Consider the following 17,566-nt stretch of genomic DNA (forward strand, 5'->3'; position numbering starts at 1 on the left):
ACTTGTTGACATTAATTTATGCCGAGTCCTGTTTACTAGATTAATGCATTGAAACATTTGTTTATCTTTACATCAAAACAACAATATTTGACAAACAAATCAAACCTAGTTTCCAAGTTTACTTTGAATATTCTGTCAAACTGATCATGTTTAAAACTAAAAGTGGGCGCTAAATCATAATGCAAAATAGTAAATATTTATATAATTTGAGACATAATATCATTGGGGAAAAATAACGGTTAGAACAGCAACTTCACTTTTCACTGGAGAAAAAAGGTCACTGATAGCCTAACTATCCCCTCAGTGGACTTTAACAAGTTTAGGAATTTTGTTCATTATCACTTTATACACAGGAGGCGGCGGAGACCAGACTATGAAATCTATCAAGGGAAAGTACATTACTCATTTTCATTAGGACCCGAGCAATATTTTAGTAATACATTTTGACAACTGTGGAAGAGTGAAACACACAATCCTTCTCGAATTCTCTCGACAACAGTTAAAACATGGCTTCCACTTCTGGGGCCACGAAGCTTGTGGAGCCGCCTGCCGAAAGATACCTTATGATTAAGCATGGTGATGGTGAGTATTTAACCCATTTCTGTAAAGTCTGTGTAAGTAAATATTATGTTTTTTATGCATCTCATTCTCTGGCTGATGACCATGTCCAACGCATGGGGGGATGCATGTGCAATAGACATGATAGAGGGAGCTCTATCTATGCATAAACATAAACAGAGCAATGACACAGACAGACTTTTATCACCATTTTCTGCTCTGCTCTGCATAGAAAAAATACCCTCGTCCTATTTACTGGCCATGGGCTTGGTTGCTGATGCATTATAATAACTCTGCATAATTTTACCCAATTATTAGTATTATAAAATACAAAATAAATTGTTACTGAGTGTTAGTTTACTTTATTTTCATATCTCTAGCTAGTCATCATTGGATAAAATATTAAAAAATATAAAATTAAATTAAAATACGGTAAACGAGGATACATGCAATGTTTTATTGTTATTATTGTTGACAATGTGTAGTCCCACCACTGACACTAGTGACAGTATTTCTGTCTTGCTGACCATATTCACAGTCCCTAATCCATTTTTGTAAATCTTGCTACTCAGTCACCTGCACGGATACATCCGACATGTGGAGATTGTGTAGTAATTCACCAGAACCAGTGGTAGCAGTACTACTACTTTTCTAATGTAATAGTGACCAAGTGTGAACCTTCTACACATCCATTTAATATAAATGAAAGCAAGTTTTATTCACTTTGTACATGTATTTTGGTGAAAAGTTCTTTAATTGATAGTATGCAATTGATTGAGAAGCCAGGAGTGCATTTTGGCGACCCCAACCAAAGCCCAACCAACTCAACAAGTCAATTACCAGTTTACCTGAACAGCATCGTTACCGCGCTCAACCGACGCGCGTAAACGCTCAACCAACAACCAATGTTTCTGGTTGGGGTCGCCAAACGCACTCCGGTAGTAGGTAGGTGGTTTTCAAGCTATTTCGTTGGGTCTTTTTTGAATTTGTGACCAGTTTTTTTTGGTTTGGTGTGGTGAAAATCATAGCATAGTGCGGATTGCATTTAGTGAGGGAGAGAGTTTCCTGGGGAATGTCAGAAAAATATGCTATAAAGAAATACAGCGCCCAAGAATGGGTCTTTCTAAATGAACCTAGTTCAGAATAAACATGTTTTCAAGAAAACCTGCCCAATTTCATAACGCTGTTTAAAGCAGAAAATACTGCTTGTTTCTTTTCTAAACTAAAAATTGAGTAGGGGGGGGGGCACCAGCCACAACAATTATGCAAACTAAATGTAATTTTGTCATGGCAACCTGTTTCTGTTTGTGCTAAGCAACTACCATTTAGGCCTAATATACTATTTTGTGCTTAGTACGTTTTTTGTGCTTACATGTTTATGAATTTGGGCGCTGGTCGAAACCCAACCGCTCTCATCGCTCGACTGTACTTATTATTTTTCATCTGATTTCATGTGTTTTCATTCATCTCATTTCAGAAAACCCACAAGAAGGTCTGGGAGTTTGCATCTATGTTCTCATGTTTTTTTCCGTTGTGCTGATCGTATTCACAATCCCTATCTCCGTGTGTATGATATTCAAGGTACAGTCATGTACTATAATGTATACAGTGGTGTAACCAAAGGGTATCCCATTCCCCCAGTCCCCTCCCCTCCTAATGAGATCAAATGAAATGTAAACTAGGTTTCGTTTGTTATTTAGAATATAGGAATTGAACCGGCTCTACAATCCTGGCCAACATGCTATGGGCTATATGGCAATAAACATAGGCTCCCTCATCCCCTCTCTCGATTTTGTTAACCCCAGCTGGAGGGCAGACCGCGCATTGAGAGCCAACATTGAAGGGTGGTTGGGTGGCAGGGCCCAACGAGATATGGCTGGGGTTTGAGGTAGCTACTGGGCAAGCTTGGTGGTCTAGCTGGTGAGACATACTGCTCTAGAATGGTTGGGGTCCATTGTTCGAGTCTCACCTCAGTCTGGGATTTGTTTTTCTGACTCTTGAGTATACAGTGCTTATTACACATTGCTGTATGGATAGAATCACATAAAATATTCTATAGCCTTTATGCAAATTTAACATCATTTTGTTTGGTTTTGATCATGACGACATAGCCCCTTTAAAATTCTTTGTCCCTCAAGCTCTGGTGACTCTGTTCAGCAAAGTGTGGGTTCAAATCCCGGTCATGACACTTGTGTCCTTGAGAAAGACACTTGACTACATGCTTTTCTCCAACCAGGGGTAAATGGGTACCTGTGAGGGCAGATATGGTTCTTGTGATTGTTTTAGCCGAGTAGCACATACTTGTTGCATAAGGCTGTATACTCCCCAGGGAGCTGAGATGGTTTAATTAAGGAATGATTTAAAGCCCAGTCAGTGACCAGGAGTAATAATGTGAAACGCTTTGGGACGCCCTTCGTGCGTGAAAAGCGCTATTTGAAAACTAACTATTATTACTATTATTGAAAAGACACTGAGCAGTAGTTGGTTTAATGTAGCTATTCAACAAAAAGGCTCAAAATTGAAAAACAATTAGTTTTCATAATCTGATGTTATCATAGTTTTTCTACGATGACTATAGCAAGCTAGAACTCACTCAGTGGTAGTGAAGTTAATACTGAGAAGTTACTTCAAAGCTAAAGTAGTAGTCCTGCCTATTTTGTACCTCCCGCCCAGGCAGTTCTTTTCAGAACTGAGAAGTCTCCCGAATTTCGAAAATCTACTCTGCATTAGTACAATATAACGCAAGACAAGTTCTCAAAAGAACATAATCTACCTGGCAAGTAGATACACACATGGTGTTACCACATACCAAATAAATATTGATACCTCACCATTGCAATGCCTCAAATCCCACATAATCTTATGGTTAAGAAACTGTGCTAAATCTCTTGGTATTTTTTTCATCTTTCAGACAGTTGCCGAGTATGAGAGAGCAATAATCTTCCGTGCCGGTCGGCTCCTGCCCGGCGGACCTAAGGGACCGGGTCTGTTCTTCATCATCCCATGCATCGATGAGTTCAGAGTGATAGACCTCAGGACACTCTCATTTGATGTACCTCCCCAAGAGGTAAACAGGGGCCCAATTTTATAAAGTTTCTCAGCAGAAAATTCTGCTTAGCAAATTTCTTGGCAAATACTCCCATCATACCGAACTCATTCTCACTACGTTCGGAAAAATGTAGTCTTGTTGCAAGATGATAGTAACATGCGCAACAACAAGTAGGGAGCAAGCGGGCGATTGCGATAGTTGAGTGATGGTGTGAATAACAATGTCTTGCACCAAGACTACATTTATCAGAACGTAGTGAGAACAAGTTCGGTGTGTTGGGAGTGTAAGCAAGAAATGACTGGTATCAGTTGCTAAGCAAATGTTTACTGGTCCTAAGTAAGTTTTTGTGCTTACATGCTTTTTGAAGTTGGGCCTAGGCCTGAAAATACTACAAAAAGGGAATAAAAGAGTAGGCCATTTAATCACCTACTTTAAAATGATGAATATTAATAATAAGCCATCTGCGTGTTTGATTTGAATATTGTCAGGTACAATAGTGTCCTTGATCACAAGTTACCACTTTAATTTGTACTAATCAGACTAAAAAACACTCAGTTGCTGTGTTACTTGATTTGGGGCAAGCTTTTGCACAGGTATGTTAGAGATGGTGAACACCCAAACACAATTCTGAATGGATGTGCATGGTACAATGGTTCCATGCTCTGCTCATCTGGAGGTTGCTATGCAAAAGTTTGCCACGAATCATTTGACATAGCAACTTTCTCTACAGTCTGATCAAGCACATCACTGTACCAGACATTATTCAAATCTAACTCGCAAATTGCCACCGTGGTCCAGTGGTTTGACTGCAGGACTTGCAATCACAAGTTTGTGGGTTTGAACCCCCCAAGCTAACAGAAGAATAAGTGTCGTCATGAATTCTTGATTTGTGCCATGATTTGTGCAATTCATAATCATACACAGTAAACCAATGTTTGTATGAGAGAGATTGGTTGCCTCCTTGTGGGAGTTTGCCGAGTTCCCTCTATGGGAAGATCATCTTAACAAACAAACATTGGCTTATTGTATCTGCTGGGTTGTTGGTAATGACGTACACAAACATGATTTTCTCCTTATGTTGACAGTTACTCTCAAAAGACAGTGTGACTGTTACTGTTGACGCTGTGGTCTACTTCCGCGTGTCCGATCCCACCATGGCGGTGCTTAACGTGGAGAACTACAAGCGGTCAACAGAGCTCTTGGCTGCTACCACGCTGCGTAACGTCTTGGGTACCAAGACCCTGGCCGAGGTACTGAGCCACCGGGATGAGATCAGTGCAACACTCAAAGCTCTCCTTGATGTGGCCACAGACCCATGGGGAGTGAAGGTGGAAAGAGTGGAAATGTGAGTTAAAGGCACTGGACACTATTGGTAATTGTTCAAAATAACCATTAGCATAAAACCCTGGTAACGAGTAATGGGGAGAGGTTGATAGTATAAAACATTGTGAGAACTGGCTCCCTCTGAAGTAATGACGTTCTCGAGAAAGAAGTTATTTCTCACTAAACTATTTGAATTTGATTTTGAGACCCCAGAATTAGATTTTGAGGTCTCGAAATTAAGCATCTGAAAGCTCACAACTTCGTGCGGCAAAGTTTTTTTTCATCCATTATTATCTCGCAACTTCGACGACCAATTGAGTTCAAAATTTCACACGTTTGTTGTTTTGTGCATATTTTGAGATACACCAAGTGAGAAGACAATTGTCTATGACAATTGCCGAAGGGGTCCAGTGTCTTTAAGAAAGAACACCAGCACTTAGACCTTTATCATGACTTGGTTCTCCTCCATTCAAAGCTAAATGTACAAACTCAGCCAACATGAGGCTGGAAAATAGTCTGGTACCTTCTGTTATGAGAATTACTTTTTGATGATGTAGTTTCCAAGAAATATGGCATAGATTTCAGTGATAAAAAGCAAAGTATCATTGACAATTTTCTCTGTAATGCAAGGAGAACCAAACATATTGCAACAAATATAAAAAACGATTATTATTTTTATTCTAAAACTACTGTGGTTTTGCCCATGGCGTGATTGTTGATTTTTCAATTGATATTACAGTAAAGACGTCCGTCTGCCAGTGCAGATGCAGCGAGCTATGGCTGCTGAAGCTGAAGCCTCAAGAGAAGCCAGAGCCAAGGTCAGAATCTATTCTTACAATCGTTGTAGTCAACTCCATAACAAGAGAGAGATTTTGTTTTGGACGACGGATGGTTCTGCGACAGTAATGATGACATTTAGCATCATCTGCGCATGTGTTGGCTTTGAGGATGGTCGTCCCTCAATTTCCCAACAGTACTTGGGATGAATCTGCGTTGGGTTGAAAATTTCATTGTTTGGCTTTTTTCTACTCATACCATCGCAGAACCATTCGTCATCGAAAACGAAATCTGTCTAGTACAACACTAGATAATACAGACCCCTTATGAAACCAAGGGTGGATTTCGCAAAGCACTAAGATTCATCAGAAGATTAGTTGTCAATACTACCATCGTAATTATGTATTTTGACGTCACACTTTGCTAAGCAATAAATATTTTCCAGAGTTCTGTTATGCAAATTTAACATCTATTAAACTGTGTATTAGTGTTCATAATTATACTCATAGGAATGATTCAATGTATGTTGTAGGAATTGATCTTTTATTGTATTATTAATAACACATTTGTATGTGTTTATATGTATAGGTCTGTTGTTTCTAATGTTTTTAACTTTGTATCTGCTGGTGATCTTATCTGTAGGATATTTGACTTATATAACTTAGTATTGTAGGCCTATGTTTTAATTTGATCATGTTTGTAGCTTTTGTTTCTATAAATACTGTTTATTATTATGGTTATTCTTATTATGGTTTATTATTATGCTTGTTCTTAAGGAGCCCTATGAGGTACCATACAAGTTACCAACCATGACAATATATGGAATGGTCTCCCACCCATCAATGGTGCTTCTAAGACTTGCACACCACTAGTTCAGCAATCTCCCTTAACAGAGGTCTGCTGGCCAAATGGCAATTAAAACACATGAAGACCAGTCAGAATTCACTCTGTTGCCCCTATTCTTGGCCTTGATGCCCGACAGAAGTTTCCAATAGACTATAAGATTTTCCAATGGACGTGCTCTTTGCAAAATGCAAACTGGCCTTGCCCTCTCAAAGACGCAATTACACGCCTGGGAATGTTTTGTGTTTTTGACACAATTCAGCCTTTGGGTTGCAATGTTTGACTTTTAGATAAATCAATAGTAGTTTGTGATTATATGCTTGACTTAAAATTATCCATTTATAAACCAGGTGATTGCCGCGGAGGGAGAGCGGAATGCCTCCCGGGCCCTCAAGGAGGCAGCTGACATCATGGCTGAGGCCCCCAGTGCCCTCCAGCTCCGTTACTTGCAGACACTTAACGCCATCTCGGCTGAAAGAAACTCCACCATCATCTTCCCGCTGCCCATCGATCTTTTGTCTGGTATGTTGAAGTAATCCAAGTCGGTTGGACGTTATGCAGAGATCTGGGGGTTTTGGTGAGTAGACAAGTAGGATGTTGTTAGTAACCCAGAAAACTGATAAAAAGAAATGTTTATTTTTTTTGAGACCAGCACCAAAAATGGTTTCAAGAGTTTTACCTTCGTTGGAGAGAAGGTTAGGTAGCATAACGTTACCAACATATCTTCATGTAACTATTAAACGTAAAAAACAAACTATACTGATACCAAAGGGTATCTATTTAAAGAAATATAAACACAACAGTATCAATGCTAGAGTTCCTGACTGGTCCAATACAAACAGGTACAACTTAAACAATCTGTAAAGCTTGGAAGTGCGCTTGGTGTGTACCATAATTTCCTTTGCAAAAACTGGTTGCAAGTCAAAATGTCATGTAATTTTCAAAATGTCATGTAATTTTCATACGTATTGAGACAGAATCCCTGCTGAATTCTGCTGAATGTTAACGGATATTTACATACCACCATCTGTAAATTTTGTCGCCATCGGTGCAAAAACATTATTCCCCTGTGTTCGTTGGGCCATTTATTATTTTCATTCCTGAAACTATTTCACCTCTCTGGAGATAAGTCAGCTTGTGTTGCCAATTGTTCAGCATTTTAGCACACCAAACTTAAAATCAGCCATAAGAACCAACTCTGTACTCATGGATACCCATTCACCCTCCTGGGCGAAGAAAAGCAATTATGTTTATTTTGGTTGAGTTTGTTGCTCTAACTCTAATTATTGAACCAAAAGTCAACAGTCTATTGAGTTATGACTATTACTTTTAGAAGTCAAATCTAAATTGACATTTTTTCTTGGACATAATGAGAATTCTTGCATTTTGACTTGCCTGCTCAGGGCCCAATTGTCATGGCTCTGTTTACTGTGGATTCTGCTTTACGGTTGCCATTCTTCACTAACACGATAAGCGCCAAATTTCCGCGCTAGCTGTGTAAGCGATGACTGGCTTAGTAAAGTGAGGTTTTTATGTACACAGGCAAACGTTCCATGCTTACTTGTTAAATTACGATTGGCGCTGATTTTGTTGGCTTCTATTAGCGCCATTGTGGGGCTTCCAGTAAGCGGAGACATGATTCTGCGCCAGGTGATGTTTAACAATGATAAACTATACTCATTGTTGAATAATTTATAAATGTCAATTGTCTGTCTTGAGTTTGGTTTAATATTCATCAACAGAATTGATGGACTTGCATATAATTAGGCATCAATCAACCGCCAGACAGAACGATTTTGGACGAGGAATTTTTTTTAAACATCTAGCATTCTTGGTAGTGCTTTATCGATTGTTTAATAATCAATTTATAGTAGGAGAAAATTTGTGTTAAGTGTTAGTATTATTCGGTGTCAATTTAATTGATGTATTTTCTATATAACACAACTCACTAAATTCTGGCAACTTTTGAATGGATTTTGTACTATTTTTGACATTTTTGGAAAAAGTGTTCACTATATTTCTTGATGAAATTTGGCCCATATTTTAGTACTAGAGTGTGTAAATTTAAACTTGTAAGGTTTGACCAATGAATTTATAATTTTTTTCTTTAAAACATCAATTTTTCTGCCGCCCTGTAGTTCAAAATATATATTGTTTTTCTGAGCACCATGTCATACTTTTCCAATATAACACTAAAAGTGTTTGGGAGTTAGAAATATGTACTTTTATGGGGCAACAAAATTAATACTATTATTATTTATTTACTTATTTATTTTCTAGTATTATTATTTATTTATTTATTTTATTTCATCTTATCACAGCATGCAAAAGACAGACAACATTTTCTTTTTTTTTTTAAAGCAAGAAACAAATATACCTTATTTACGCTACTGTCAAGTTTCCTGTAGCAATAATGACCTCTGGTTCTACTTTATGAAAAAGGGGCCCTCACATTCTCGGTTTGGTGGCATTTATTTTAATGGGATGGAAAAAACAGAGTGGCACCTTGGGAAGCGTCAGTGACATCTCAGAACCTGAATCCCCAACAGTCAGAAAATTATCTGATTGCAAAGGATTGAGGACTGTTATGCCCAAATAACAACTGTCTAACGTAACAGGCTGGGTTGGCTTACCTTGAGTGACTTAAGACTAAATGATAGTGGTTGATTGAGGTTGGCATTGGAGAAGTACATGCAGGTCTTGGGAGTAAGTTTTTTTTAAGTGATCTTGCTGTTAAAAGGCACTGGACACGTTTGGTACTTGTCAAAGACCAGTGGAAATTTGTGAAAATTTAGTTTCAATTGGTCATCGAGGTTGTAAGAGAATACTCAAACAAAAAACTGCCTTGTTGCACAAATTTGTGTGCCTTCAGACACCCATAAAAAGGCTTCAGGGCTTCAAAAGATAGGAAGAGAAAGCTTTTCATTTCCCACCAGCTGTTGCAGATGTGGGTGTTAATCAAAAGCAAAAACGCTTTGACTAATGTATTTCAACTTTTTGTTAATACAAAACATACACATGACATACATGCCACTTGAAAAGGGTATTTGTTTCTGTGTCGCTTGATTTTTTGGTCTCATGATCACTGCTTAAATTGAAATAGTTTTATATTTTTTAGGCTTATTGCAATAAGTGTTAAAAAAATATATTGTGCATACTTTGGTGCAATATCACTACAGCCCACCGGCTTTGAACTGTACATATATTTTATCAAAAGGATGTTCTGTTGGCATTATAACAAAAAAGAGATAATTGTTTGCAAGTAACAATGCAGTAGCTTTTGTCTTTGCGAACCAGGCTCCATTTAAAAAAGTTGTACACCCTAATAACCCTAAACCCTTCAAAATCCAGCCCCGTGTTTTTATTTTTTTATTGAAGAGTACACTAGTAAAATGATGGGATCAGGACCCACCATAATCAGAGGAACCTACTAAATAATAAACCCTGTAGCAGTTCAGACTTTTTCAGAACTTTTTGTGTATTGTGGGCTTCTGCAACATAAACAGGACCAATGGGCGGCCACTCAAGAGGGACCCATTGGCTACATTAGTTTTCAGTGCCTACCTCCAGCAGTTTGGGTGTTGAGCTACCATAAAGTTGTTGGATTTCTTTTGATTGAGGAAGGACCCTAGTGTATCACTCTTAGGGAGTAGGGTAGTAGGGTTAAGCAGAAAATAAATGCTTACAGGGCACCAATCATAACACTGAATGAGATGTCATTTTGGCTGGTAACCTGTTTCTTTGCCATTTGTAAAGATGCTTATCTCTATCTAATCTGGGCCCTGCACTGGGCTCCGTAAGCAACCTTTTTGTAACTTGAACGTGAGAGAGAGATAGGGTGAGAAAGGAGGGGTGGGGGGGGGGGGTAGCGATTCTATTAGAATACAGCTGCACAGCTGGGTTTCCTTTAAAGGGTAGGGGTAGGGAGGGCGTTGTGTCACCTCGCCTCCCAAAAAAGTTAAACAACAACTACTACAACAACAACTAAATTTAAACAAACTTTATAGTTTGACCACATTTCTGATTGTCCTAATGACATTTTTACATTAGTGGTAAATTTTTATTATTTCATTCCCTTTTGGAATAAAAACCAAAATCCCAAGAGAAACATTTGAAATATTTATCAATATTATTCATTAGAGTAAAAAGTAAAATTTAAGTGTCAGTTGGTTTAAGTATATTCTTATTTAAGGTTTTGTAGTCAACTGTAATGACAGTAAAAGAAATCTCAATAATGTTTAAGCATATTAATGTATTATAGTAATGGTCTTATTGGGTGCAATAATTCAGCAGCTTTTGTATTCCATTACAACGTAACTAAAAAAAAACAAATATAGAGGGGTTTAATTTTTTCATAAAAATTTTTTGACAGATAATGTTTTTTTTTACATGAAATAATGTACTTAAATGACTGTTGATTATGCCATGTTTTGCCATACAATGCATGAATAACTTGTAACATGTACATCGTTTATGTTACATGGCTTCTGGAAATGTTAAAGAATATCCTGACAATAACTCATTTGCATATTTGAACCATGTTGAAGTTATTGTTCACCAGTTTTGACGCCACAACTTGGCAACAAATAATTTGCACCAATTGAAATGAGTTATACTTCTGTGAAACATTAGCTGCAAAAACAGCCAGCTGACGTCAAAACTTGATCCGTATTTGCATTTGTATTTACAGGTATTAGCTAGGCTTTATTCTGAGGAATCTTTTTTTTTTTAGTGGGGAGAGGGGGGGGGGGTTGCAATAAAGCCCAACAGTACAGTAGTGTTGAAGGGCATTTGCTTGACCCCTAAGGTTGAAGTATAAAGATGCAGGAATATGTCATAATATATTTAGACCATGCGTGAAGTATCACCACCTTCTTTCGGGGGGGGGGGGGGGGGGGGGGGTATTGCGATCCTTGAGACAGCATACTGGCATTTATTATGTGCAACGTTAGCAGATAATTGTGCACAGCATGTCAATTTAAAAACACTCCATGATGTTAATTTTCAATTTATGTTTTTTCTCTTTTCGTTTTATTCATAACTATTTTCTTGACAGTGTTGTTAAATTCTGATTTATTTTATTTTTGTTCGTTATTTAAAGGCAGTGGACACTATTGGTATATTACTCAATATAATTATCAGCATAAAACCTCACTTGGTAACGAGTTATGGGGAGAGGTTGATAGTATAAAACCTTGTGAGAAACGGCTCCCTCGGAAGTGACGTAGTTTTCGAGAAAGAAGTAATTTTCCATGAATTTGATTTCAAGACATCAAGTTTAGAATTTGAGGTCTCGAAATCAAGCATCTGAAAGCACACAACTTCGTGTGACAATGGTGTTTTTTCTTTCATTATTATCTCGCATGTTCGACGACCGATTGAGCTCAAATTTGCACAGGCCTGTTGTTTTATGCATATGTTGAGATACACCAACTGTGAATACTAGTCTTTGACAATTACCAATAGTGTCCACTGTCTTTAAAAGTAGATTAAAATTTGCATCAGGATAAAGACTATCAATTTTTTTTTCACCCATACACAGACGTGTGTTAGCACTGTATACTCATCAATAATAATACTTTTGAAGATGATGCTTGGCATTTGCTGAATTCTGAAATTGAAAAAATAACAATATAATAATAATATACTCTGGTATAGCCAGTCTCTGAAATTGAACTTAAGGGGCATTTGATCACTTAAGGCATTGGACACGTTTGGTAATAATATACGCAACAAACCCGTGAAAATTTGGACTCAATTGGTCATAGAGGTTGCAAGAGAATAATGGAAGAAAAATACCCTTGTTGCACAGTTTGTGTGCTTTCAGACGCCTAAAAAAAGGCTTTTAAAAGTCTTTTAATATGTGAGTCAAAAAAAGCCTCTTTCTCAAAAACTACACTACTTCAAAGAGGGAGCCGTTCTCACAATGTTGTATATCAATAGCTCTCCATTGCCCATTACCAAGAAGGTTTTAGGCTAATAATTATTTTGAGCGATTACAAATAGTGTCCAGTGACTTTAACGGTGAATAAAGTGCGCCGACAAAACTACTTTAATTTTGCACTTGATGTACACTACTGCCGTAATGCACTTTAAGAACCAGGGCAAGTGAATTGCGAGTCATTAAAACGACCCTGATGAAATTGCATTGAATACGCTGATAGGGTTATGAATCTTTACGCAGCACAAGGTGATGGATGCAATCACTGAATGCATCGGTGGTCTCAGCATAGACGCTGAAATTGTCTCTCTCATTAGGCCAAAGAAAAATAAAAACCGGTTAATCGTCCCCTCCCTCGTCCGTTTTTAAAGCCGCATCCTTTTTTATGTATGATTTAGGGCACTGCATGGTGAGGTATCAATTATATGTTTGGCTGGGACTATTTCTTTAGCTTATTTAGTATCGTTATCAACTGCACTATCCCTTTTTGACACTTTTGACACTTTTTAATTGTCTTCATTATGAAGACAAATTTTGGGTATATTTCTCATTAACTGTACTAATCTTTTTAGAACTTGTACTATATAAAGTAAGCGGTGACTTTAAAATAAAAGAATTCAAAATGATTTAAAATTGCTTGGCAATCACCCTAGAAAGAAATAACAAAACAAAGGCCCTCATTCTCTTTCTGGAAAAACCGAAACGACCAACTGGTATTTTTTTGTACTTGGCCTTATAATGAGAATGATATACTGAACCAGGTCTCTACTACTGGGTAGACGATCATTCCAATGCAGATAATAATCTTGTTTTCATTAGTAAACACACTGGAGACTTTGCCCACGCTGTGTTGCTCACTTCAAGTAGTTCTCTCCGACCGCAATGTAACACACAAACACATCAAATGTTAATTTGATACCTGATGAAATATGCAAAAGATTGATTAGAGTGTTCATTGCACGCTAGTGTAATAAAAGAGAACTAATTTATGATTTTTTTTTTATGGGCAAAATTTGGGCCTGAACGTGTAAGGTGCTGCTTTTGTGGTAATACTTTTTTAAATATCCCAACAATTTTGTATTTTTAATCAGAGAACCACTGACTCTGATGTTGTAAGCGGGGGAGAGGAGAGCCTCTATAATTATTTAATATTTTCTCGGGGGTAAGGGCAAGGGCAGGGTGAAAAGGTGGTGGAAATTGCAAATCTATTTATACAGGCAGCAATGAAATTGTTGTCTTGCTTGAGTGCTGTTAGCATGAAGTGCATATTCTAGGATATTGGATTAGTTTTAAAGAAAATAATTTCATCTTCAGAACTTCTGACGGCCCTCAAATAAATTTATATTTTTCAATAACTTTGAGCGCATATTCAATTCAATTCAAAAATAGCTTATTTAAATATGTATCACAGCTAAATACTGAATTGCAAATGCCAATATCAAATATGTAATAAAAATACATCAAATAGAAATTAACAATAAGGAGACAAACAAGAATTATAATTATATATTTTCATTGGTTATGACACAAAAGTGATTCAGGCAGGGTTTCTTCTTGAAAGTGCCTTCACTGTATGGTTAAACTCATTTTCAGATTGTAAAACTAAAGGTGGTAATTTAAGCTTGCCATCTCATCAAAATCCATCGGGAATTTTTCCTTAAAACATAGTTCACTTAATGTTGTGAGGTCAAAATTTTGAGGTTTTGAATGATGCTACAAATTTGGAGCCACATTAATAGAGCTGCTTAAAAGCAGACACAAGTGCTCAACTTATTTCTTCTTAGAAAATAGAGCAGGCTAGCAGTCAAAGGCGGTACAGTTGACAGAATTTTGTGGTTGGTAACCATATTCTCTGAAGCACATATGTTTTGTGCCTAAGCTACTTGTTGCTCTTGCCATAGAACTGCTATAGTGGAAAACATTGCTGAACACATTTTCTTCTTACAGTAGCACAACATTGGCCGGATACCAGAAACAAACTTTTTGTGCTTAAACATCTCTATGAAGTTGGGCCCAGCAGGGCCCATAGAGCTGCTTAAGCACAAAAGTTGCTAAGCACAACAACATCATGCTTACCAGAATAAGGTTACCAGCCAAACTACCATGTCACATGTACAATTTAAGACTGGTATCTTTCTCATATCTTTCTCATTTCTGCTAAGTAGACAACTGCTAAGCAATATTTTCTCTATGCAGAATTGTTTGTGCTTCTCAATGCAGAATTAGTTGTGCTTCTTATTAGTCAGTTCTCCATCTCTTTGAATCAGTGAGAAGATCCCAAGCTATAAAAGCAAAATTTTCTGATCACATTTAAAACACAATGTTATTTCCTGAACCATTTTCAGAGGGGCCAAGGACACGGTTGTTCTAAGAAGTTCTGTTCAAAAATGTTGTAAACATTTTTAGGGGAAAAATGTGTCATAAAGGGGAGTGAATTGGTCTTGATTGGCGATGTTCGGTTTTGTAAATGTACTAGTCAATCATATCACAAGTTACTGGACAAAAGATATCAGAATTAAACTTGCCCAGTCTCTCCAAGCCAGTAGTCTCTTTGAACCAGTAGATGTTGCGCCCTCTACTGGTGGCTTTATAAACAAGCGTCAACAATCAAGACTGGGAGTGAATTTTTAATAGAAAGTAGGTGTTAAGACCCTTTCACATGACAGAAATTTAGCAAGGTTCCCTTGCTAAATTGTAGCATTTATTGTAGCATAAAATTTACAAAATGTACCTCGTGTGAAAAGACAACAGTTTGTTTTACTGTTGAAGTTCTCTTGCATAATCTTGTCAAACATTGCTACATTTTACAACCATGCTAAACTTAAGCAAGGGACCCAAGTTAAATTGCTGTTGTGTGAACAGCACTTTTTACTACATGTTGTCAAATACCATGGAGGTTAGAGTCAGTACTTTTATCCGAATTCCTTTTTGTTGTTGTCTGCAAGGTGGAAAAAATGCTGTAATTTTCGCCCGGTGAAAATGTGCTCTTTGAGCTACTTCTCTAGTGCTGAGGATACTTTTTCCAAGAAGCTCCTTGTAGTTAAGACATGTATCTTCTAGATTATAAGATGTACTTTGTTATGAATATATTATTTCCCTGTCTGCGGGTTCGAACACTGCTCCAGTCAATTTGTCTTTTTTTTTTACCCCAAATTGATAATAATTTTTGGGAAGTATTGTTATACAGTCATGGTATATACGAAAGTAAAAAATAAATGTAAAAAAAAAAAAAAAAAAAAGAAATTGTTAAAACTATCTTTGGAAGGTAGCTGTTTTTTATATATATTACAAAATTGTCTTTAGAGAGATTGTGTATGAAGTCATAGCAAATGTTTTTGGTTTCATATTATTGGGTCACAATTGTATGTGATTAGCATTTGAAATATCAAAATAAAGATTTTGAAATCTCTACTTTGTGTGAAATTTTCCTTGTCTTGTCTTTTTCATTTATTCAATTTCCTAAACTAGGTCTTAATACAAAAGGGTTGGGTCCTAACTCGTCCTAACTTAGGACAAGCCTTAGGTTTTAATAATCTCCTGGGACTAGTCATAAGTTAAGACAAGTAACTTGTCCTAACTCGAGATAAGACCAGTCTTAACTGTTTGTGAAATCCATCCCTGGGCTTGATTTCATGAAGGACTAAGCTTCATCTTAAGATTAGTTTTCCATAGTTTAATTTGTATTGTGATGTCCCACTTTGCTTTGCAGTTCAGATTGATTCGCACTCATTATCAATCTAAGGTCTTTGTGAAAGTGGCCCCCCCCCCCCCCCCCCTGCGTGATCCTATTTTTGGGAAGACGCAACCATTAGAGGCAAACGAAGATCTGTACCAAAATATTCCTGAAAATCCTTGAAAAGCTTGACAACTCCTCACTAAGTGATCACGTTCACATTACAAGTGAGAAGAACCTGGATTCATCTTTAATTTAGTCCATGGGCCAACACGAAAGCAGGTTTTATTTATGTACGGCAGAAATTGAATCACACACATGACATTAACATATATTAACTTCTACATTCGTAAAGAATATTGCTCCAGGAACCTTGTGCACCAAGCAGTCCATCCAAGCAAGGGAGACAGGTTAATGGCACTTGTGAGCTGTTTGTTGCTGTAACACCATCTTTAGATATATGTCACTGAAGTGCAGTTGGCTATTGATGACAAGACCTGACAGAAGTGCACCCAAAAGGTGGGGATATTGTCAGGGGGCTCAAGTCCACCAGCCCCCCCCCCCCTCAATTAACATTGAAGGTAAGTAAGAAAGGCACACAAATCCTTTCTCTATACTTAAAGGAACTGAACACTATCGGTACTCAAAACAATTGTTACCTTAAAAACTAACCTGGTAACGAGGAATGGAGAGTGTTGATAAGAGTTTAAAACATTGTGAGAAACAGCTCCCTCTCAAGTAAAACAGTGAGAAAGGGGTTAATTCTCACTCAAATAAAAGTCTTCATGCCTTGAGCCTTTTAAGGCATCTGAAAGCACACAAAGAACAAGGGTGGACTTTCACTCATTCTCTTGCAGCTTATGACCACTTGAGTCAGATTTGTCATTTTATGCATATGTTGGGATACAATTGTAAGTGTTTTCTGATAAAGAGAGAAGGAGAGGCAGAAAAGGGGAGAAAAACATGGTCAACCCTACCCCGACATAGTATATTGTTTCTATTTCTCAAAGCATATTGTAGTGAATTTTTCCATCCTCCTTCCCTGCCCCTCCTATTTAATTTGGTCTTGGCAGGGTGAGCAACATTCCACCTCATCCATTGTCCATGATTCTATTGTCAAGTGTGGAGGCCAATTCAAAACACTATGGTGCAGGCAGTCTGCTGGGAGCTGTGCTTGGGAAAGGTAAGCCCTATCTAGACCCTACTATTACTGCATGTACTATAGTCAATTCGGTGGACATGGTGGAGGGCTGTGCTGGTGTTTTGCCTGAGTGTGGCTGGAGAAAGTCTTAGAGAAGGAAATGAATCTGGAGAAAGACCAAGTAAGTTGTAGTCGGAGACACTTTACTTTATTAGTAGAAGTTCTTTGTGTATGGCAAATAATTATTGTAAATAATACCCT

The 17,566-nt window shown here is 37.5% G+C and overlaps 1 protein-coding gene across 3 annotated transcripts; it reads left to right on the forward strand.

Moving 5' to 3' along the window:
* The first annotated feature begins 381 nt into the window (after positions 1-381).
* LOC139944249 (mechanosensory protein 2-like) lies at positions 382-17,347 on the forward strand. 3 transcript variants are annotated; one of them, XR_011786934.1, is made up of 8 exons: positions 382-582; positions 2,036-2,139; positions 3,470-3,625; positions 4,693-4,952; positions 5,670-5,748; positions 6,901-7,127; positions 16,520-16,745; positions 17,238-17,347. XR_011786934.1 is itself a non-coding variant. In XM_071941226.1 (7 exons), exons 1-6 carry the CDS (start codon positions 507-509, stop codon positions 7,084-7,086), a joined length of 861 nt encoding a protein of 286 aa, XP_071797327.1. In that variant the 5' UTR covers positions 382-506; the 3' UTR covers positions 7,087-7,127; positions 8,293-10,394. The 3 variants fall into 3 exon arrangements, 2 of the variants coding, with proteins under 2 accessions (XP_071797327.1, XP_071797326.1); XM_071941226.1 differs by lacking the exons at positions 16,520-16,745; positions 17,238-17,347 and adding an exon at positions 8,293-10,394; XM_071941225.1 differs by lacking the exons at positions 16,520-16,745; positions 17,238-17,347 and having other exon boundaries at positions 6,901-10,394.
* Positions 17,348-17,566: the final 219 nt, after the last annotated feature.

This window comes from Asterias amurensis, chromosome 11 (assembly GCF_032118995.1).
Source record: "Asterias amurensis chromosome 11, ASM3211899v1".
Lineage (NCBI taxonomy): Eukaryota > Metazoa > Echinodermata > Asteroidea > Forcipulatida > Asteriidae > Asterias > Asterias amurensis.